This window comes from Salvia hispanica, chromosome 5 (assembly GCF_029641045.1).
Source record: "Salvia hispanica isolate PSC_SH4W2 chromosome 5, Shi_PSC_v1, whole genome shotgun sequence".
In the NCBI taxonomy this organism is placed as follows: Eukaryota; Viridiplantae; Streptophyta; class Magnoliopsida; order Lamiales; family Lamiaceae; genus Salvia; species Salvia hispanica.
In genome coordinates this window covers 22480236-22504336 of record NC_142696.1, presented here as the reverse complement: position 1 = coordinate 22504336, position 24101 = coordinate 22480236, and the positions used below count along the sequence as shown (strand labels likewise).

General features: G+C 39.0%; 1 protein-coding gene across 2 annotated transcripts; it reads right to left on the bottom strand.

Annotated features, from left to right (window-relative positions):
* Nucleotides 1-138: 138 nt before the first annotated feature.
* On the bottom strand, nt 139-2698 carry LOC125186368 (APETALA2-like protein 1). Of its 2 annotated transcripts, none has more exons than XM_048082722.2 (9): nt 2341-2698; nt 2220-2245; nt 2113-2143; nt 1962-2046; nt 1724-1869; nt 1398-1498; nt 1160-1275; nt 812-946; nt 139-589 (listed from the first exon to the last, which is right to left on the bottom strand). In XM_048082722.2, exons 1-9 carry the CDS (start codon nt 2550-2552, stop codon nt 395-397), a joined length of 1047 nt encoding a protein of 348 aa, XP_047938679.1. In that variant the 5' UTR covers nt 2553-2698; the 3' UTR covers nt 139-394. The 2 variants fall into 2 exon arrangements, with proteins under 2 accessions (XP_047938679.1, XP_047938680.1); XM_048082723.2 differs by having other exon boundaries at nt 812-937.
* Between the last annotated feature and the right edge of the window lie 21403 nt (nt 2699-24101).

Below are 24101 nucleotides of genomic sequence, written 5' to 3'. Positions count from 1 at the left end.
GTAATTGCGAACAAGACAGTGCACAACGCCAACCCTGTGGTCTGCTGGAATTGCTGAGAGTCCAGAACATCGACAAGGACCAGTGGTAGAATGCCAACCCAGAATGAAAAAAATAGGACTATTGATTGTGGACGGAAGTAGAATATTAAGTCGAACCTTACATATAGAATACTAAAAGAGTGATGGCCATCTGCCACATATATACATCAAATAAATTAAATAGTATAGGCTGTAAGTTGTGTAGCTCCTCGATATTTGTTTTCTACGTCTGCCACTGATCTATGGTAGCACCTCTACAGTATAAACCTCTTTACTTTGAAATAAAAGAAAAAACTAGAAAAAAAGAGCAAAAAAGACGATGATCCCCTATTACTACATGGCATCCACATTAAGACTAAGATGGTGGCAGATATGGCTTCAACCAAGAGTAATATGCAAATGGGTTCGCATAATCGTATGGAACTGGAGAAGCAGGACCGGAAGGAGCTGGTGATGAGAATCCTGATGATGCTGCAGCAGCCGTTTGATCGTGCCCGTTCATTCTCCAAGCCAAGTTTCCCAGTTCCAGTTGAGCACTTCTTTCCCTTTCCTGCATTCATTCAATACAACAATTCAACACCTAAATCTTCTTTTGTATTTAAACTCATTGAATGCACAATGCCACGGTCCACAATAAAGAGCACGGCGAATACAGTTTTTCAATCTTGTCATTTTGGATGTACTCAATGAGATGATCAGAGAGCAGTCTTCGAAATGCAACGACTGATTTGTCGACTAAGCAAAAACAAAAACAAAAACAACGGCATGTTACCTCATTGTTGGGAACAAACCGAGGATCCACACCATTGTACAAAATAGGATGTTGTGATGTTACTGGTACTCCTCTGAGTGGAAGGTTAGACACAATGTCTGAGGCAGCAGAGTTTCCCCCGTGTAGCTGCAGAAACTTGGATAACATGTCTATCAAAATCCTATTATCACTTTTAATCAAGAATTAGCAAATGAAACTGGAGGAATTAACATAAAATCGGTTTTTCATTGGAAAGGTTCTTCACCATAATCATAGCTGAGTCATAAAAGTATATCAACCAAAAGAAGAAAAAAAACACAGAAACTTGAATTCTGAACATATGTTCTTTAACTATTGAGGTTCAAATACCATCGATGTTCTTGTGGTTTGAGCATCATGATGGAGCTTTAAAGAATCCAAACATCCACCCTTCTTTGAAGAAGATAGAGACATCCCCAAATTTAGATTAAGATCATGTTGGCTACCTGTTTTAAGAGCATTGTGAATTTCAAGCAAACAGTCGAACCACACAAAGGTTGAAACGGGAGTCTAAAGCTAACAATACCATCAAGAGCGGTACAAGAAAAACATTAAAAGCACTAGCTACCTCCATTGTGCAGTTCAAAGCCTTCCTCACTGTTGTTTTTGCTCGTCCCAAAGCTGGTGACAGTGTCACTTCCATTGCACACGATGGCTGCCTTCTCATACCTGATTTGCACAAAACCAAAAGGGATAAAAATGAGTTGGATGAGGCAAACTCACAGAAACATCACAAGGAACTTGCAGCTTCTACTTCACTATGTAAATTCGAATTCACACAATTTGCCTCACTTCACTCGAGATGCCATGGTATAACTCGGTAACGGTTTCAATTCTAGTCGCAAATTCATTTTACCAAAACACAGTGTTCCCCTTGGATCAAATGTCTCTTACTTCTTCCCAAGAAACTCCCCCGTTGGAGCCTCCCAACGTCCACCTTTTTGGAATGCGACTCCTCTAATTTTAGAGCCCCCTCTTGCAACTCCACTGCTCTGGCGACGAAGCATCTGCACAAATTCTTCTTTGGGCAGATTCATCACCTACAACCCCAACATCATTGCAAACAATTCTCCATCAACATCATCTCACAATAAGAAGTCCGAGATTGGAAACGAAAAACAAGAAAAGGCACCTGATTCATATCAGCATAATCAGTGAGATTAAAGTTAATATCAGCTTCAACACCTCGGAACTTAATTGCAGCTCTATCATAAGCTCTGATGCAATTTTACAAACTTGATAAGAAAATGAGTATGCATATGAGAGTTATAATAAGGTCTTACCTAGCAGCAGCCAGAGCTGTATCAAATCCACCTACACATAATAAGATTCATTCAACAATAATTCCAAAATTAGAAGAGAAAATAAAATAGTCTAGTAAAAATCTCACCCAAATAAACTTGTTTCCCGCAGTCCCTGAAATTGAATGAGAGAGTAAATGAGAAGAACAAAAAGGAAAATGATGAATTGAATGAGGTATAATTATAAAAATATGAAGACATGAAAAAGACCATATATGAGACTCCCATCTGCCAGTCCTTCGGTAAAAAGTGACGCCTCTATACTGAGAGCTTCGAGACCTCGGCCCACGCCGCCCCTTCCTCGCTTGCACTTGCACCGGGAACAGGTCTCGAGTCACGAGGGCAGAGGAGCACGTGTCGTCGTTGCTAGACCTGGATTCCACCGACCGCCCATCGCAGTTGTTCAGATTGAGATCAAACATGTATGACTATGAGTAGACTGTAGTTGGTTTCTGAATTCCAACAATCTAAAAAAGTTACTGAAAACCACTCCTCCTCTCCTCAATTGTATGCATTTATATGTGAAGTAGGAGTAGTAGTGAGTCTCAATCAATGTCGCCAAAGGCAACTACAATCATGAGGCATGGGAAACTAACTACTAATAGCAAGGAAAATGCCATTTTATTGCGCAAACCGGACACAGCGGTTCCCGGTTACTCCATGGTTCACTCTATTTGTTTTTTATTAATATCTGAAATTACAAATTTTGGCAAAATTTCTTAACGACTTAATATTTAGTTGCAATCATTATTTCCTCATTTTCTAAAAATTTGCCACTCTTTAGATCTTCACAAAAATATTACTCTGATTTTCCATTAATATCAATAGGATTTACACAACTCACATCACATATTGCATATTCAATGTGAGACCCTTACTTCACTTACACACTATTACTTTCTCGTCTTAACTAAAATGACATTTTTTTTTTTAATTTGATTCAAATAAAATTATATTGTACAATTTTTTTAACAATAAAATAACTTTTTATTTTTAATTAATACACCTTCGCCTTTTCTTTTTATAATTAAAATATCATTTTCTCCCTTTAATTAAAATGTCATAATAAGTGGAGTACTATTTTTCTATCTTCATTTAATAATATCTATTTTTTTTCTCTGCAAAACACATTATTCAATTCCTAAAATCTCGTGCCGACTAAAAATTATTAGAGTACAATATGATTTATTTCTAATATATCCACGTATATATATGTTTTAAAGTATTGCAGATTGTACATAATTTAAAGACTTATCATTAATTTTCTTGAAAATAAATATTTGTCATTATTATGGAGAGAGAATGGTGTATATATTTTCTCATTACTACTCCTAATATTTATCGAAATAGTGGAAAAGGGCTATTGTATAAAATCAACTTAGCATTAACTATTACTATTATTTTATTACATTAACTATTATAATTATTTACAAAAATGCCACTGTGTGGCTGGCCACATTATGGCCGCATAGCATTACCCAAATTATTATAACTATACTAAAATCTCTATTGTAGATAAATATAATTAAAAATTCATAAGGTTTAGAACGTAAAATTATTCTTTTGTCATTCAAAATAATAAAATAATCCATATGTTCAGAGATTCTTAGTTTTCACTATTTAATTTTGTACCGAGAAATTGTGCTTGTATCTGATTAGAGCACTCCCGATGGTCTCCCTTATTTCTCCCTAACTCCTGCCACATCAGCACCAAAATTTATCCCCAGTTTTTAGCCAACTTTTAGCCAACTGCTCCAATGGTTTCTCCCTTATTTCTCCCTAACTCAACATTTCATTTTTACATCATCATTTTTAATATTATTTAATTTTCCCTACAAGTTTAATAAATAGATTTATAAATGAACAATTCGTCGTTGTATTAATCATTGGAGAATATAATACAACGAGAAAAAAAAACTACAAATAAAAAACCATAAAAAACAAGGATTTAAAAAACTAAGAGGGAGGAGCGTCCGACGAGAGGCCCATCTTGATCTTCATATTTTGGATGGTCGACCAGAGGGACTGCTTCTCTTCTGGGGTTCCGCCGCCGGTGAAGTACAGCGTGTAAAACTGCGCCAGAGTGGCGGCATTGGAAGAGAACGTGGCTTGTTGTAAGAACGGGGATTCCGACTGGACATCTGACGATGTGCCCTTCCCCTTCCGCCTCCCCTTCGCCTTCTTCGCTCCCACAGGGCGCTCGTGCGGACCATCCTCAGACAAGTCGATGGGGATCGCGCTGCCCTCACTCTCCGCACCGCTAAGTCGCGAGCGCACCGATTTCCCGTGCAGTGCGCTGTGCATCCCCGTCCGGAATTTGGGGAGATCCTTCAGCGTCTCATAGATGTTCCAATACTTGAAGCCCTTCGTCAAGTACTTGCCACTATACCTCTGCATGGCCTCATCTCGGACCATGTGCTCGTTCTGGCCACTCGTCATGTTCGTCATCAAGTTAGAGTATATACCGTTGAAGTGGCCGCAGTCCCTCATGAGGCGCTCCCAATGCCGGCGGATCGCCTCGCTGCCATGGTCCTTCATCGAGGCAGTCTTGTTGGTCTTGTACTTCTCCGCAACCCGCTCCCAGAAAATGAGCTCAGTCTGGTAGTTGCTGCGCTCCGAGTCTTGCGTCGTGTCCGCCCAGCAGTTGGCTATAAGCTCGGACTCTGCCAGAGTGTAAGTAGTCCTTGCCCGCTTCGGCTTCTCATCGGAAGCCGTATCAGTCGCAGCCGTCGACTCCGGCGACGGCGCCTTCCCCTTCCTGCTCCTGGAAGGCGGGTCGGCGGGCGTTTCTTCCACCTCGTAGTCGTCCGTGCTGAGTGTCGGATCCGTTGTGTACGTCGCGGCCTGAGATCCTTCGTCGTCTGGAGTGGCTCCAGGGGTGTCGAACAACAATGTGACTATCTGGGGGCGATACACATCGTCGGTTGGAGAGGGCATGCTGAGGGCAGACTGGAAGTACGGAGAAAGTCTGCGCACCGGAGGAGTCTGCAATGGGGACGGACCCGCATATGGATATTGGCCGGGAGGAGAACCCATCGACAACAACGAGGCCATCCACTGCTGATTTGCTTCATCAGTGGGGTTGGGATTTTGGGAACTCGACTCTTTGCCTTTACCTTTTCGAGATTTTTTCCTATTTGAACTCATAATTTTGAAGATTGAATATAGAAGATTGAGAAAATGAGATTGAAAATTGAGAAAATGAAGATTGTGTGTGATGAATGGAGGAGGAGGAGGAATTATATATAGGGGAAAAAATAGCCGTTGGGTATTTAAAAAAAAAAAAAAAAACGCCGGAAAACGCCGAACGCGCCTACAGTGGCCGGCGTTCACTCGGCGTTAATTCGGCGTTTTTTCGGGGGCCGGCGTTAATTCTACCGAATTAACGCCGGAAAAAACGCCGAATTCACCCCATTGGCGGCGATTTCTCGGCGAAATCCGGCGATAAAACGCCGGATTTAACGCCGCCGGCCATTGGGAGTGCTCTTAGCAGTGCGTGCACAGTGCACCCATATACTGAAAGTAGTGAATTATAAGCGCAGGATTTTATTAATCATGAAAAACTAACTAGGTAACAAGTTAGTTCTTTAATTGTTGAGTTTAAATGTTCAACATGCGATATTAATTATGAATCTAGGTCAGTTTCATGTTTGTAAATTTTCGCTGTGTATCATTAGACCGACAAGAATTCCTAACAAATTTATTATAGAAGCATGGGAAATCCGCCACTTGGTACACTTTCGTGAGTATTTGTTGTTTGTGACGCTACCTAGCACTCGTTTTTTATGATAAATGTTTCTATTTTATATTACTTGATATTTTAGATTTCAAACTTTTAAAATGGGGTTCATGTCATGGATACTTTCAAGGAAAAATATATTTAGATAACAACATTTTTAGGTTTTGATTGCATAATATTGGATGCAAAGATGGTCATTCATATTTCTGTGTCACTAGATCAGATGTATTTACCGTAACCTGTCGAAAAGCTATGTAAAAGTTATCTGCCGACATATATTTACATTCACACGTATCACGATGATCAAACTAAAAGGATCATGTAACATTATCAAATGACCATTTATGCTTTTCTATTTATAATAAAATAATAACTAAATGTTTATTTTAGAGTTTTGCTGTTTTTTTTTTTCTTTCCATCTGATGTCTGTTTTATTTATAATAAAATAATAACTAAATGTTTATTTTAGAGTTTCGCTGTTTTTTTTTTCTTTTCATCTGATGTCTGTTTTTTTTATTGTTGATGTCTTGTTTTTGGTTGAGCTCGTAGTGTGGCTTTTTATTGAGAGATGGCTCGTGGCCGAGTTGCTGCTGACTTGTAGTCTTTATTTGTTTGCTTGATGGTTTTTTTGATTTAGTGGCAGGTAAGTAAGGGGTTTAGCATAGTTTTTGGGTATATTTTTTTTTACTTTATTCATTTGTTTGTTAACGACTTTTTTGTTTGTTCGTACCTTCAATTTGAGCATTTCTTTGTATGAAAAAAAAAACACTAAATGTTAAATTTAGCTATAAATGAATCAAATTAAAACCTTGTGGAGGCGAAAAAGCCTTTTTTGTTTTCCCTTTTACCTTTGTTTTCCTCGTGGGGTAAGGACGATGTCGGCAGAGCCAGTACGTGTTATGTTTCAATTAAACAGAATGTGTATTATGATTTCAAACCAAAAACATTGCTTTTTTAAGTATGCTTTTTACAATCATTCTTCATTAGTTGACGGACCAATAGGCACTTAACAACGTTGTTAGTCATTGAATTCAGATTCAATTTACCCACTCATTCATTACTTCTTTAATTGTCCTTTTCCTTGTCGGCCCAATGTGATAAATAAACCAAGTCAATAGTTTCTTAGGTATATAATTGACATTAGTACTATATATAATTGAAACACTTTATGAGTGTAACATTTACAAGTTCGTCTAAGTCTCCTTATTACACAAGGGTTGGCCTGAGTATTACATTGATTACCTAAGATATTAATATTGTAACGTACCACTTTTTCAAATCCTAATTTTCGAGTTATAAAATTTTTGCATTAAATGCCTTAAATGCTATGATATGTGGATTAATTGATGAGTGATTAATTACATGATGTCTTTGTGACCTAATTGTGTATGGGAGTTGAGATTGAGTTGAATAGTCAACTTGTTGAAAATATGATGTGGCTATTGAATAGTCAAAGATGTGAAAAATATGACGTGGCCGTTGAAAGGTCAATGCGTTGAGAAAATGAAGAGAAAATAAAGAGATGATTGATTTGGCGTGAATATTTGATGCGAAGTAATATAATTGTGGTGGATTATTTTTTTTTCCCTAAAGGATGAGTGAGAATTTAATAGGAGCATTATTTAATTATGTGGAATTTTTGACCTCTCCTATTTATTGGAAAGAAATCCCATTTTTCTTGGATTTAATTATTTGTTTGGGATAATTATCCAAATTAAATCCAAAGTCCAATTATACTTTAATTCCACTTTGGGAATTTTCGAAACCCACCCCCATTCCCTTGAGATTTTCGAAAATCTCATATATTGGAGAAGAAGGAATTATTTATTATATTATTTGATCCCTTATTTATTCTCTTCCATGAATAAATATAAATATGCTAGAATATCTTACCATATCTTGCCATATCTAAGAAGATATTGTCATATCCTAATTAAATTAGGATTTGAATTTAAATTCCTTGTGGGAGAGGCATAAAAATCGCCTACTACTATTATTTGGGGATGATTTTATTATTTTATCCTGCTCCGTGATATATTATTCTACTTCGTGAAATATTTGAATTTAAATCATAGGCTAATTTAATAGCCTAGAATTCGAAATTCCCTTCTATTTCTCTTCAAATTTTCGGCTACTCCAACAAACAAATCTCCTCCAAATCTTTTATTATTTAATTGTTGGAGTATATCTTAACCTCTATAAATAGGAGAGAAATCCTAAACCTAAATCATCAGAAACCGTCGCCCACTTCTCCCAAAATTTCGAAAATCACTCTCCCCACTCTCTCCAAAAGTTTTCTTCTACTTTCTTCAAGATTTCTTCAAAAATTGAGAAGAATCCAAGTTGAAATTCAAGAGTTTATTGAAGAATCAAGGCTATAACTTGTTTCTACCGTTCGTTCTTTTGGAAAAGGTACTTTAATTTTGATCTCCTCTTCTTCTACCGATTAATCGGTGTTCTTGAGTCCACATGCATATAGATCGAGCGAAAAGGGGAAATTAATTGATGAATGGGATGCATATAAGTGTGTGCGTGTGAAAACGTGTGTGTGCGCACGCCTCGGCGTGCGTGCACATGTGTGGTGTTCGTGTGCGTGTGTTGTGTGTGTAGAACACTCATGCGTGACACGATTTAATGGTGAATTTGGAGTTGTTATTCGAATAAAAATGATATGCTAATCGTACTTCGATTTTTGAATGATGATATTAAAGATTTATCGATGGGAAAAAGAGAAACGTGGGAACATGCATGATTTGAAATCAATGTTCGAAACTGATTTATGATACGCCTAATTTAAAGGTGATACTTCGCGCTCTCAGCGTGATAAACGAGGAGAAGAGAATACTTTCGAGCTAAGCCGACGAGGTGGGCTTTCTTTTAAAATAAGGATATTGTCCTAAACTGATATTGATGAGAATGAGATATGTGTTATCATGCCTTGATTTGTTTTGTCGTGCCTATCCCTCGTGGCTATGCCACTATTGATTTAATCGAATTCGGATCCTTGTAGAGCCGCAAACTCTACTTGGGTTAGTGTACACCAATGTTAGACCGAGTGTCAGCGTACGGGTTGGCCGGTCTAGTGACCTGGATTGCGGCCGCATTCCTTGTCATGTAGAATGAGGATATGGTAAACGTCGATGTGAAAAATGGTTGCGCGACCGTGATATTTGATAAATAATATATTGTGGTGCCTCGGGCCTTTCTAAAGATAAAACCCGATGGACACTTGAAAATGGCATGATAACTATTTTTGTGATAATACAGTTTTCGGCAATGAGTCCACTGAGTATGATTATAGTACTCAGCCCTGCATGTGTTTTCCCTATGTGCAGGTTGAGAGGTGACGAGCGGGCGGCGGTGTTGAGTAGGAAATAATAACATGATCTGTTGAAACTTTAAGTGTCGTTGTGTCTACATAGCTTCACTTCTTTCTTGGTCGCTTCCGCTATATTATGAAAACTTGTGATCTATTGGTTGGGTTTAAATTCTTTTATTTCGTGGGAATATTTTGGATATGAAACAGTTGGAATTATTTTGGAAACTTTGATAAGCATTTATTGCGATAGCCTTTTTGTTGGATTCCTTTGCTAAGGCATTATTCTTCTTCTATTTAATTGTTCATTAAATGCTCTGATAAATTGTCTTTAAATGAGACCCTAGCCTATGATCTTTGTTGCATTTAAGCCTCCTAGATAGCGAACGCCATTATTATTGTACCCTAGAATGACGGGTCGTTAAAAATATAATGTTCGGTATAATATTAAATTATACTCCTCTAGTATAAAATGCTAAACTATATCCATTAATTTTTAAAATATCACTAATGTGATCAGTTTTATTTAAGTCTAACAATAAATTAGTAGTATATGTTGTTGTGCCTATGTTTCGGTTATGTATCACACCTAATTGTTTCGCACAGCGTAAGAGTAACTCCAAGAGGAGAAGGTAAATGAAAAGGGTATATCATTTTTATACCTTCTCAAAAAGTGCAATATACCTTTCTAAAAATCAATCAACTTTAAGGATAAAAGGTATATAGAAAGGTATATCATTTAAAAAAATAAAATAATAGTACAAAAGCATTAAAAAAATATAAATTGTAATACCTTTTCAAATACTTTTCCCCTTGGAGAATAATTTTTTATTAACAGAAGGTAAATATGGTGGTTATATGATTTTACCTCTGCATCAATAGAGATGCAATAGAGAGGTAAAGATACCTCTTCAAAATGGAAAAATGTATAATACCTTATCAAATACCTTTCTCCTTGGAGAATGATTTTTCATGAAAAAAAGTAAATATGGTAGTTATATTAATTTACCTCTCCCTTTACCTTTTCCCTTGGAGATGCTCTAACATATATTTATTGTATACTATTGTGTCATTGCTTTACAAATGTTTTAGTATTATGAAACAAAATATATAGTACTAGTACTAGTATAAAGATATTATACAAAGTCTCTGTGTCTTATAAGGATTCAGCACTAGAAACAAAGGAGTGTTATGGTATATGCTCATAGGCCATCATGCAATGATGTTTCTTACTACTCAATTAAATAAATGCTTTTCGCAAGCAATTCCAAAACACAACGTACCTTTATTCAACAATTTTAATCCAGCAGGAATCCAACATATTAATCTCATTATTATCTTTATTAAGTAAACAAGAAATTACTAAAGGCTAGAATAACTTTAATAAATCAGAAAATAACAGTCGAAAAAGTTATTATACTACTAAATATTATTTGTCATATATATACATATGCATCGAGTGTTATAATCAACGTCGAACTAATTTTTATTGTCGAACTGCTGAACCCGTCATTGTTAGTTTGTTTTAGGTCATTGTAAGACATTGCTAGTTTGTTTTAGGTCGTTGTAAGACATTGCTAGTTTGTTTTAGGCTAGTTTATAAAATCTAGATTTCAAAAATACGAATGTCATGTTAGATCATTTTATATCATGCTTACTATCATGACCTAAAACAAACTAAGAATGACCTCCATATTGTCTAAAAATGACCTACGAGTGTGGTTTTGTGGTTCTGCATTGAGATTTGCTACTATATCACAACTCTATGCATCGATAGACATATACACTACTCCCTTCATCCCATAATAGATGACACGTATACTTGGGGATTGACACAAGATTTTAGGTGATGTTGTTTTGTGTGTTAGGTGAAAGAGAAAATAGGTATATTTATATTAATGTGAGATGAAGTTTTTTTCCAAAAAGGAAAATGTGACATCTTTTGTGAGACAAACTGAAAAGGAAAATGTGACATCTATTGTGGGACGGAGGGACGAGTACATATTATGACATACAAAATGTATCCGTCCATGAAATAGTCTCAATTGTTGACGGTATAAATTTTAATGCGCAATTATAATTTGGAGATTTAGAAATGTATTGTAATTAAATTAATAAAAATATAAATTTGATAGACGGATGAAAATTGAAAAATGAGAGTATTTGTCTTTAATGAAGGACAAGTTGTACTATTAATTGATTGTAGTAAGATAATATCGTACGAATATTTTATTGGACAAGGATAAGGAAAAATAATGTCACACTCTCTTTAAAAGGGAAGAAGTCCAAAAAGTGATGAAATTAACATCTCATAGTCATAGGTAGCCGTCACAAACTTTAAAAATGCCTTCTTACCACAAACGTTAAAGCAATTAAAGTACAACATGCCATATATGACCAAAAATATTAAAGCTCCAATACCTTAATGCTAACCCAGTTGCCCAACAAAATGTTTTCCTTCCAAATGGACTTTTTTATGTATCTTTATCTTTTGAGGAAGTATCAACATCGTTTGGTGGCCAATCAAATTCGACCAATTTAAAATTCAGATCATATCATAAACAAGCATCATTACTAAAAAATTAACTTATTTCTATCCAAATATTTGACTTATTATTTACACAACTTTTTATCTAATCGCTTATATTGGAATTGAAGTCTACGCACTGATGTATTTCGTCTATTATATTGTTTCATTTTATTCATAGGTTTACTCACTCAAACAATGTGAATTGAGTACAAAAAGAAAAATTCCACCAAAAAATGCCGCAAAAAGATGCATGAGATATTTCGAGCAAATATCGAAGACAATATCACGATTCATCTGTTTTTAAAATATATTATAGAATTGATTTGTTGCACTAAGATAGTCAAAGAAACAATTATTTCCCAGAAAATATATAGTCAAAGAAACAATGTATTAGAACTCTGATAATTGCACGACTAAAGCCTCCTCTGGTGGCCCCCATTTCTAAGTCTGCCATTTTAAAATAATAAATATCAGTGCATTATTAAGTAAATTTAATTTAAAATGAAATAAGAAAAAAAAATTAAAGATTGTGATTCATGAATAACTAACAGAAGAAATTATGAGTTATGCGTGTTGTTTTATGAATAAAGGATAAGGACATGAGGTAGAAAGTGATTTGGAAGCCATGAAGTAGTTAAACACGAAGGTTTGTGAATGATATTATAACTATTATAAGTATGAGGATCACAAAAATCATGTTTTTTTACTTATAATACATATTTTTATTTGATTCAATTCAGATTAGTTATTTGGAATTTGGATTTTGCAAATTGTTTGGGATTTATATTTGTAGAAATCGGTAGAAGGGATGTTTCTTATTCAATCGTTTATACAATACAGAGTTCTACATATTTATATAGCCTAGGATATGCTATACATGGTAAACCTAGATTACAATAATATTCTCCTATTGTAAACAAAATATTCTCCCATATCAATTCCTGATTTTGTGCAATATCTTCTAACACTCCCCCTCAAGCTATGTAACGGGGTTGCCGATACTTAGCTTGCCAAGTACTTCCCGAAACGACTTCGAATTCACTGCCTTTGTCAAGATGTCTGCCAGTTGATCTTCGGACTTGACATAGGGCATTTCCACCACCTTAGCTTCCAAGTTTTCCTTTATGAAATGTCGGTCTACTTCCACATGCTTGGTTCTGTCATGTTGCACCGGGTTTTCAGAAATACTAATGGCTGTCTTGTTGTCACAGAATAATCTACAAGGTAAAGCAGAGTGGAGGTTCAACTCCGTCATCAACCTCCGTAGCCATAATATCTCCGTCAGTCCACTCTTAATCCCTCTAAACTCGGCTTCTGCACTTGAGAGAGCTACTACTTTCTGCTTCTTGCTCTTCCACGTCACAAGATTCCCTCCAACAAAGGCAAAGTATCGCGCGGTTGATTTCCTGTCATTTGGGTTTCCTGCCCAGTCAGCATCAGTGAAACCATGTATCTCCATGTGTCCGTGTTTCTCAAACATGAGCCCATGCATGACCGTTCCCTTCAAGTATCGGACGATTCTTAGCACTGCCTCCCAGTGTTCTCCTTGCGGTGCGTGCATGAACTGACTCACCACTCCCACCGCATACGCAATGTCTGGTCTTGTATGAGAAAGGTAGATTAGCTTCCCAACAAGTCTTTGGTATCTCCCCCTGTCTGCTGGTTCTCCATCTTCCTTAATCTGTAGTCCGTGATTTTGCACCATAGGGGTATCTGCGGGTTTGCAATCTAGCATCCCAATTTCTGCCAACAGATCAAGTATGTACTTCCTCTGGTTTATGAAGATCCCCCTTTTTGATCTCAGTACTTCAATTCCTAAGAAGTACTTGAGGAGGCCTAAATCCTTCATCTCAAATTCCTGGAATAAGTTCTTTCTGAGTTCTGCCATTTCTTCCTCATCATCTCCTGTAATGATCATGTCGTCTACATAGATAATCAGGCATGTAATCTTGCCTCCCTTCTTCTTGAGGAATAGGGTGTGATCTGAATTACTCTGTTCATACCCATACTTCTTCATAACCTCTGTGAACCTCCCAAACCATGCCCTCGGAGATTGTTTTAACCCGTACAATGTCTTCTTGAGTTGACAAACTTCTCCTACTTGAAACTCCTCGGTGAACCCAGGTGGTGGTTCCATAAACACAGGTTTTGGTAATTCCCCATGTAGGAACGCATTAGTTACATCGAACTGATGAAGCGGCCAGTCTTTGTTTGCTGCGATCGAAAACAGCACTCTTACAGTGTTAATCTTGGCAACTGGGGAAAAGGTTTCGGCATAGTCTACCCCATAAGTCTGAGTGTGCCCCTTTGCCACAAGTCGTGCCTTATACCTCTCAATCGTACCGTCTGGCCTTCTCTTTATTGTAAACACCCATCTACACCCAACTGTTTTTACTCCATCAGGTAATTTCCCTTTCACCCATGTATTGTTCTTCATAAGTGCCTTCATCTCAGTCAGCATGACTTCTCTCCATTTCTTATGTTTCATAGCTTCTTCGGCTGATTGTGGGATTTCTTCTTCTTCGTAGAGTGCAGCCTCAAAAGCTCGTGCCATCTTGGTAAGATTTCCTTGTACGAAGTTTGCTACTCCATACCGGCTTTTCCTCCCAATCCTCTCGGGGGAGTATCTTTTCGGTGGGATTCCCCTTGTACTCCGATAGGGAAGTTTATACTTCCCAGTATCTCCATCAACAGTGTTATCCTCCTCGTGGAGTTCTGTATCAACAGGGTCAGAAATAACTAGACTTTCAAGAGTCGGTTCAGGGATTACCTCGGATATCGTCGGAGGAGAACCACATGGGGGCCGATGAGATGGCTCCTGTGAAGAGACATGCTCGGCGGCAGTGACAACCAGTTCGGGTGGTTCCTCAATTTGGGAAGTTGGCAGTGGCACAACCCAACTTAAGTAGTCCATAGAACTATCTGGAACATTCTCCCCCTGGCTACTAAGGTGGGTGTGGTAAAAGAATTCGGTTTCCAAAAAATTACAGTTCATGGTGGTCGTGATTTTCTTGGTTTGAGGGTCAAAACATCTATATCCCTTCTGGTTTACCCCATACCCCACAAACACACATTTGGTTGCACAGGGTGATAATTTGTTTCTCTCATGTTTTGGGATATGAATGTACACGGTACAGCCGAATACTTTGGGTAAGAGGTTCATATGGTCTGGAATTTTGGCTTGTTTGGATAGTGTATCGAGGGGAGTTTTCATGTGGAGGATCTTGGTTGGTAGGCGGTTGAGGAGGTAGATTGATGTGGCAATGGCTTCTGGCCAGAAAAACTTGGGAACTTTGGATTCAATCATAAGGGCCCGAGTCATTTCTAGGATGGTCCTATTTTTCCGTTCAGCTACCCCATTTTGTTCAGGTGTATAGGCACAAGATGTTTGATGGATCACACCGTTTTCCTTGCAAAATTGGTTCATAGGGCTGTTAACAAATTCTCTCCCATTATCCGACCTAAGGGTTTTGATAGTGGTATGAAATTGTGTTTGTATCAGTTTAAAGAAGGAAGTAAATTTATCAAAAACTTCAGATTTGTGTTTTAGAAAATAAATCCAAGTCATTCTAGTGCAATCATCTACAAAAATCACAAAATATCGAAAGCCATACCCCCCAATAACAGGTGCAGGACCCCATACATCAGAATGCACTAAAGAAAACATGGATTTCATACGAGTATTTGTAGGTTTAAAAGACTGTCTGTGGCTCTTGGCCAAAACACAAGTTTCACAAGAAAAATCAGAGGGAATTGAAAGGTTCGGATAAAGCAATTTAAAGTAACCAGGAGAGGGATGTCCTAGTCTTCGGTGCCAAAGCCAAGTTTCCTGCTTCGTGGATCCGTGAGCCAGCATCGCACTGCCATGTTGAGCTATCTCGTCCACGTAGTAGAGTCCCTGCTTCTCAGTGCCACGCCCAAGAATCCTCCTCGTCTGAATATCCTGTAAAATACAAAAGTCGGGATACATCAGGAGTGTGCAATTTAATTCCTTAGTCACATGACTAATAGACATCAGCCTCTGAGATAAAGTAGGGACATATAGACAGTTTTTAAGACGGAGGGTAGGGGATATTTCAATCGTGCCAGATCCTACAACATTAATCAAATCCCCGCCCGCAGTCTTAATATATGATTTCAGAATCTCACTATAGTCAAGAAAATCATTTCTATCTGGAGTCATGGTATCAGTAGCCCCACAGTCAAATATCCATCCCTTTGAATTTTTTTCAGTAATATCAGAAACATAAAATGCAGCGGAAAAACCGCGTAGGGGTGCAAACTGATTTTCTGACTCAAAGTTGGGGTACATATTCAATTTATGGGAAGGTAGGGGTGCACTTTTAATTTTTGGTCTATCAGGGGGGTCAAACATAATAGGATGGGGTCTGTTTCGATATTTCATAAATTTCTGGGGTAGAAAATAGAAATTTCGAAAGTTTAATCTAGGGTTTGGATAAAATCCAAACCCTTTACCTCCTTTAGAAACGCCGCCGCTGTTCTCCGTCCATTCCGCCAAATTTCCGGCGCCTCTAACGCCTCCGCCGACCGGTGAGGCTTCCTGATGCGTTCTGCTCCATTCCCGGTCGGTTCTCCATGGTTCCCAGCCTCAATCCGCCGTGGCGCTCCATCTCCGTTCACCCCGATCGCCAATTTCGCTTGGGCTTGCCCTGCCCTCGCCTTTTGTCGTTCCTCCCACCATTCTGGGTATCCAAGCCGTTTGAAGCAGGTTTCCCAAGTGTGCTTCTGTTTTCCACAATGGGAGCACCATAATTTTGAGGTATCGGGCCTGTTTCCCGGTCGGTTGGTGGTGGCAGAACGCGGCGGTGGTGGTCCGTTGCGGTGTGGCGGTCGCTGGGTCTGTGCGGCGAAGCCCTGGCTGATTTCTCCCCCAAGTGATGAATCGGTGATTCCACCGAAGGCTTCTCCGGTGGGTGAAGACGACGCCGGTGGCATGATGTGACGTCGAGCCGCCTCCGTCTTCACGTACCCATACGCTGCCTCTACTGATGGGGTCGGATCCTCCTTCAAGATGTCCCTCTTAATCGAATCATAATCTTGATTCAATCTAGTCAGAAATTTAACTAAACGCTTCTCGTTTGAGAACGTTCGGAACTGATCAATCCCCTTGTCACAACAGCTAATCGGCTGCTTCTGGCTTCTGTCAATATTAATCCACAACCCGTGGATTCTCCAGTAATAAGTCTCTAGATCGAGGCTTCCTTGTTTGATGTTTATCGCCTTTTCTTCCAGGTCGTAGATATGGTACTTGTCGGCTCTGCTTTCAAACGTCACAGCGAGGCTATCCCACAACGCCTTGGCTGTTTGATGGTGTGCGAAGTCGGCGATGATATCGTTCTCGATGTTGTCGACGATCCACGAGAACACCACCAAGTCGTTCTCTTCCCACTCATCGAACCCCTTGCTTCCTGGTTCTGGGGGTTCGTTTCGGATGTACGAATAGGCTCCTCGGCCTCCTATTTTCACCTTGATCAATCTTGACCACAGGGGGTAGTTCTTCCCATTCAATTTGAATGCGATTGTGACACTTTTGCTATTTCTCAAGCTGGTTATCTGTTCTGGCTGTTCTGGTTTGGTATCATCGGTATCTGACATTTTGGCTGGTTTGTAGGGTTCGTTTTCAGGTCGTGAAAAAGGTCGGGAAAGGTATTTCAGGGCTGTGATGAGAATTCTCTGAGCCCGGATCGTTGCTGCTCTGAGGCCATGTAGAAATCGGTAGAAGGGATGTTTCTTATTCAATCGTTTATACAATACAGAGTTCTACATATTTATATAGCCTAGGATATGCTATACATGGTAAACCTAGATTACAATAATATATTCTCCTATTGTAAACAAAATATTCTCCCACATCAATTCCTGATTTTGTGCAATATCTTCTAACAATATTCGCTCAAAATTCAAATTTTTAATCGATCCAGATTAAAAATCCTACGTAACGAATAATCACCCCTATAATGCTACCTAAAATATTTAGTATTTCAAATATTATTAATCGACAATCCAAATCATATAATCCACAATAAACAGATGATGGGCCGAGCCATTAATCGTATATCCATTTGTTATGCTGCCCACTAGGAGCCCATCACTTAAGAAGTCACTGCCCAACATCAAAATCAGCCCAGCAACCCGTCATCAGATGTCCAAACCCATGGACAAAGCCCGATCCGGATTCAAAAACGCATTAACTGCAGCCATGTGTATTTTCTTTATTCCCGATTTCCCGTCGAGCTTTGTCAAAGAATTGAAATCTAATTTCATTATTCAAAACTCAATAACAAAATCTAAAACTAATCTAGGTATAAGTAGAACAAAATTAAATCTAAATTCAATGTTCAAAACTTAATAACGGAATCTAAAATTAATCTATGTATTATTTGAACAAAACTAATAGTAGTAGTATAATTTTGTAGCGAACTCTGGACTATGATAGTACCCCACCTATTAGATATTCATGTTTCATTTAATAAAAGTTAGTATTCGCAGCAGAGTCTCAAGAACTTGACAATAAAACGATTCAACTAGCGACTTTATAAGTTAATTAATTGTGTTGCGTCATTTAAGTCATACTAATATTATACGAGACGATTTTCCGCACTTACTTGTTACATGCATTACTAATAGCTAATTTATCTTTTATTATCTCAAATTAAATTAGTTTGAAATTCCCCTATATTAAAACATGTAAAAATACCGCGCTACAAAAATAGAAGCTTAAGATCATGAATGATTCTATACTAGTAACTAATTTTACTTACTAAAGCCTCACATAAAAATTATGATAAAAGTGTAAGGACCTATGCAACTTATTATTTTTTTCTATCACTGTTTTTTATTACTACTATCTTATAAATATATATTCATGTAGGATAATAAATGGTCAAAATATGTGGCATCTATTAGATATCGTCTAATCTTGGTGCAATACATAAATTATCGAATTGAAAAAATGTAACTTCCAACATTCAACAAAATGAGCTGTAAACACATGACCCTGATTGAGCTGTAAACACATGACCCTGATTGAGTCAATTAGAATCTACTAACTTTAGTTGAGATATCGGAGCTTACATTACATTTACACATACGCATACTGATTAACATACATATCAATATCATGTAGTACTCCTACTACATAAGATGTAGCCGGCGGAGCAAAAAAAATAATTTAAAGAGAGGTTAAGTTATTTATTTTAAAAATGATAAATAAATATGAGTATTAATTTTTCCCAAATTAGAATATAGTACTAACTTTAAAGAGAGGTTTAGTTTTTTGTTAGGGTTGTCTTTGCTTTGTGGTGGTCGGTGGGCCTTGTTTTATGTTTTGTTTTGTACCGTCATTTTTTTAGAGTTTCTTGATTTTGGTAATCCTTAATAGAGAATTTCTTTGAATTTCTGCTTATCTTTGTTTTGGATTTGAGTATTTTGTACTCGTCAAAAAAAGAAAAGAAACATGGGTATATATGTACGCTATGTACATTTGAACTTTGATAGGAGTAGGACTCATAGGAGTATATATGATCTCAGAGGGTTGATACGTTGCGGTCCACATTGTGAGCGTCTTATAAGCGACAATTGAGGTGGAATTACATTTTTCATTTTTGTTATTTTACTTAATATTTTTCTCACTTTGTTTTCATCGTCATCTTCTCTTCTCCATCCCTATCCCTCTTTCCAATTTCCATCCATTCTTTATTTCTCCTACCAATTTTCCTCTTTAATATGCAAATTGAAGTTTTATTTGGTAATTTATAACAATCTCTATTACTTTCGATGACATAATTTGCTATTATCATAGATGTTGTTGCAAACTAAATAGAAATATGGGATTTCAAAACTGGTTATGTTCACCATGAAATTTTCTCTACAATAATCTATTTTGAAAAAAAAATTAAAATCCCTCTTTGTACGACTTTCACAAATTTTTGAAAGCATATGTAGAAACTCATTTGGTGAAAAAAAAAATAGTTGCAGAAACCCATTGATAATGTGCGAAATTACTAATTCTGTAAGAATAGTTTGGTAGTATTCATTAAATTGTGGGAAGTGGTGATCTTATGCTGATAAAATTCATTGATTAGGTTAATATATTCAATGAGAAGGAGAAATTTTACAGGTGAGAGAAATTAAATGTTTGGTGCAAATATCCATCTGCAGGAATATGATAATGAAAGAAATAAAAATAGAATCTACGATACGATATGGGTGGATTGTGATGTAGGTTGTAGAAACTAAAAATGGAGAGAAAAAAAATTACAAAGGGAAAAAGAAAAAAAATTAATTGTGAAATTTGTCAAATCAACATAGTTGCTCACAAATCGGTCATATAGATTCCGCCGCATATTTCTCAATTAACAATACTATATTATGACGTGTTTTTATATGAATAATCAATGGATCCAATACCATACTATACATACGTATATAATAATCAATTGCATCTGTGATGAAGGTATAATTATTATAGTAATAAATGTGATCTCGTAGCGTGTGGGTGGTGGAGAAACTTATACTCATATAGCAATGTTAATAATTACTACCGTCTACTCATATTAAATCAAACCAGCCGACCAACTGTGTCCGAAACTCAGTCGTCAACGATATGCTGACTTATAGAACGTTTTAATATAACAGTACTATATATCATAAACATCAATGATTTAACAAACTACAAAGTTTGCGGAATAGCATTGATGTGGGTGTTATGCTATTGCCTAAGAATATGAAGTACAAAATGAATAAAAGTGGGTTTAGACCCACATCCGTGCTCTTGCCTATGAGTAGGATGGGGATGCTCTTACAATTTCAAAAACCTTATACCCCCGTCCCATTTTATTCACACTTTTCTAGTTTCGATACATCTCAAACTACTTACATTATTTTTATTTTAAGTAAAAATTAGGATAATTAATTAATATATTATACTCTATTTGCTTTTTAGTCCACCCCAGAAGAGTGCACTTTCTAATTTTAGAAACTATCTTTTCTCTAATGAGATGGAACTTATTCTCCAACAATATAAGAGCATCTCCAATGGTCGGCTAGCGACCGGCTAGCCGATTCGCGGCGCTGGCCGAACCATTGGAGGCGGCCAGCGGGAAATCGGCGAGCGGGTCGGCGTGGGCTGGCCGATCGCTCGGCGCTGGCCGACATTGTTGCGGCCCGATCGGCCAGTGCCGAATTTTGTTTATTTTTTTTTAAAAACCTATATAAACGCGATTTTAGTTTCATTTTCATTTGCACCACTTGTTTTAACGAGTTTTCTCTCTCTCTAACTTTCTGTACAAGAGCATCATCGAGCGATGGATCACAACAACGAGTCCAGTCCAGCGACGAGTGGATCTCAGACTCCCACGGTACCTGTGGGATCTTGATGGGGCCAGATGGGCCCAGGGTTTAACGTCCCTTGGGAGCAGTTGATGGGGATGATGGCCGGTGCGCCGGGGGGAACCAGGGGGGTATGCCGGGGGGTATGCTGTGGGGGATGCCGGGCGGGGGGCAGGGGAGCCAGGGGAGCGGCGGGCAGTCAGCGCTGGGGTGGGGAGGTATGCCCCAGATGCAGCAGCAGATGATGGGGATGATGTGGCAGGGAGGGATGCAGGGGGGGATGCAGCACGGTATGCATCCCGGGATGCAGGGGGGGATGCAGGGGTCACCGGGGGGGGGGGGGGGGGGGACACGGTCTATCGTCCCTCTCTGGATTTTTTGACGGCTTCGTCTCACACGTCGACCCCAGTGGAGACGCAGTTCACTGGCGATGACCTTTTTTCATTGCATGACATGGGGATCGATCTCGGCGATCCGGACACTCCCGTTCCAGCGGGGCGGGCCGCGGCGAAGAAGAAGAAGACGAGGGGGAAGGCCAAGGCGGTCGGTGAGTCGTCGCAGCCCGTTGTTGACGACACCCCCGGCCGGAGGAAGTGGACGGAGGATGAGTATGCTGGGGTGGCCAGGGGGTGGTTGGAGGTGTACGACGATCCGCTGGTTGCGAACAACCAGCGGGTCGTCAACATGTGGGCGAAGATTAGAGCTGCCTACAGGAGGCATTGCCCACACGGGAAAGACTTCAGCGGGGAGGAGGTCCGGAAGGGGTGGGAGCGCATCAGGGCTGCGGTCGGCCGTTTTTCGGCGTTGTACGCCAACGCCCTCCATCAGCTCACTAGTGGGCAGAATGAGGAGGACGCCCGGAGGATAGCCGAGAGTCAGTTCCCTTTGAAGGGGAAGTACAAGGAGTTCCACTTCTGGGAGTGCTATGAGTTGTTGAAGGACTCCGAGAAGTTCCGTGCGGGGTGCGACGCTGGGTGGCCGAAGAAGCAGAGGCTGAACTATACCGGCGACTACAGCGGCAGCAGCGGCGGATCCCACGACCTCCCCCCGGATGCTGAGGAGTTTCCATCCCCTCCTTCATTTGCTGGTCGCCCTCGCCCGGTTGGACAGAAGCGGGCGCAACGGGCTGCGAGGGGCGGATCCCCCCTATCGCCCCGCGAGGTCCAGTCATCCGCCCTCCCACCTGCCCCACTCGAGTACACTCTCCATTCGCGTAACCAAACGCGGGCTCAGATGTACAAGGTCTTCCAAGATTGGAGGACCGCCACTGACCCCACGGAGAAGATGTTTCTTCACTCGATGCTCGAGAGCATGCGGGTTGATTTGGATGTCGCGAGGGCACGGCTAGGGGGTTCCAACGTGGGCTCAGATACCACAAGTGGCGGCAGCGGCGGCGGCGACGGCGAGGACGGCGGCGACGGTGATGAGGAGTAGAGAGTGGCGGGGCTCATGTGTGGAAGCCCTTTTTTTTAAAAAAAAATCATGTACTTTTTTTTTAAATCTTTGTACTTTTTTTGAATGGAATGGATTAATTTTCCCGTATATGTGTCGTAAATTTAATTCCGTAATTTAATCGTAATTTTAATTCCATAAATGTAGTATATTTTGAATTATTTTTATTGCGGCTGGCCTATGGCTGGCCTAAATCTGATGTGGCAGGTGGATTTTTAGTGCTGCTGACGTGGCAGAGAGAGAGAATGGCTGGCCTATTGCTGGCCTATTTAGCATTGGAGATGCTCTAATACTCTCTCCGTCCCACATTTGGAGGCACTTATTGTTATGGCTCAGGTTTTAAGAGCATCTCCAATGGCTTTAGGTCAGCCACAGGCTAGTCACTCTCTCTTCCTGCCACGTCATCAGCACTAAAATTCCACCTGCCACATCATCATTGCACTCAAATAGGCTAGCCTAAGGCCAGCCACAGGCTAGCCGCAATAAAAATAATTCAAAAACAACTACATTTACGCAATTAAATTTACGATAAATTACGGAATTAAATTTACGAGACATATACGGAAAAATGCATTCATTTCATTTAAATAAAAAAAAGATACATAGATTAAAAAAAGTACATAATAAAAAAAAACGGGCTTTGAAGAGTTAGTCAAAGAGTAAGCGAGATGTGTTTGAAATAAAATCCCCCGATCCAGAGAATCCACTAAACACCGGGTCTAGGAACTCAGAGAATCCTTGGGTAACCTGTCGTTGTGCACACAATCACTTCCTTCGCCCTTCAAAACCCTCAACCCGCTAAAAAGATTAGTACAGGGAAGCAGGGATCGAATCCACAGAGACGGATGTGTGAGAAAACATGTTCAAAGACCTGAAAGCTATTTTTGGCTGCTGCCACGCAATTTTTGGGGTTGAGCTTTAATTCCTAGACTGGGTAAATGAAATAGTTTACTCTAACAGCTAGATCTAGGCAGGGATATGCATAATGACTAAAAGTATCTGAAATGACTACTTGACTGGGTAAACCGCTTCCTAAGCTATCCTGGACAGACGAAAAGTGAAACGTGGGGACCATTTCCCAGAACGGCATAGTACGACTGAAAAAAGCTGCAAATTAACTAACCTAAGGCCTAACTGACAGCTACATCATCTTCTCTAATTTTTATCACGAAACAACCGGTGAAAAACAAAGCAACGAAGATCGAAACATGGCTGACGAAATTAAACCGATGGAAACAAAGAACGACTAAAACTAACACAGGTCCATGACTATTAGACGAGGCAAGCAAGTAAATAGAATCCAAAACATCATAACCATCCAAATGCGAACAGATCTATACGTCGGATGCTTCATCCACTCCGGATCCAAGCCATCCACAACAATGAAACACCATTTCCATCTCCGATCTTCACATATTCAACTAGATTCAACTGATCAACCTCAATCTCCAAGCAATTCAAATTCCAAACTCAAATCAACCAACAATATCCACCAAGGCAAACAAATAAAAGGACAATATCATAACCGAAACCAAAATAGAAATATCCATAGCAAAATACAAAGTGTCTAGCGAAACAATAAC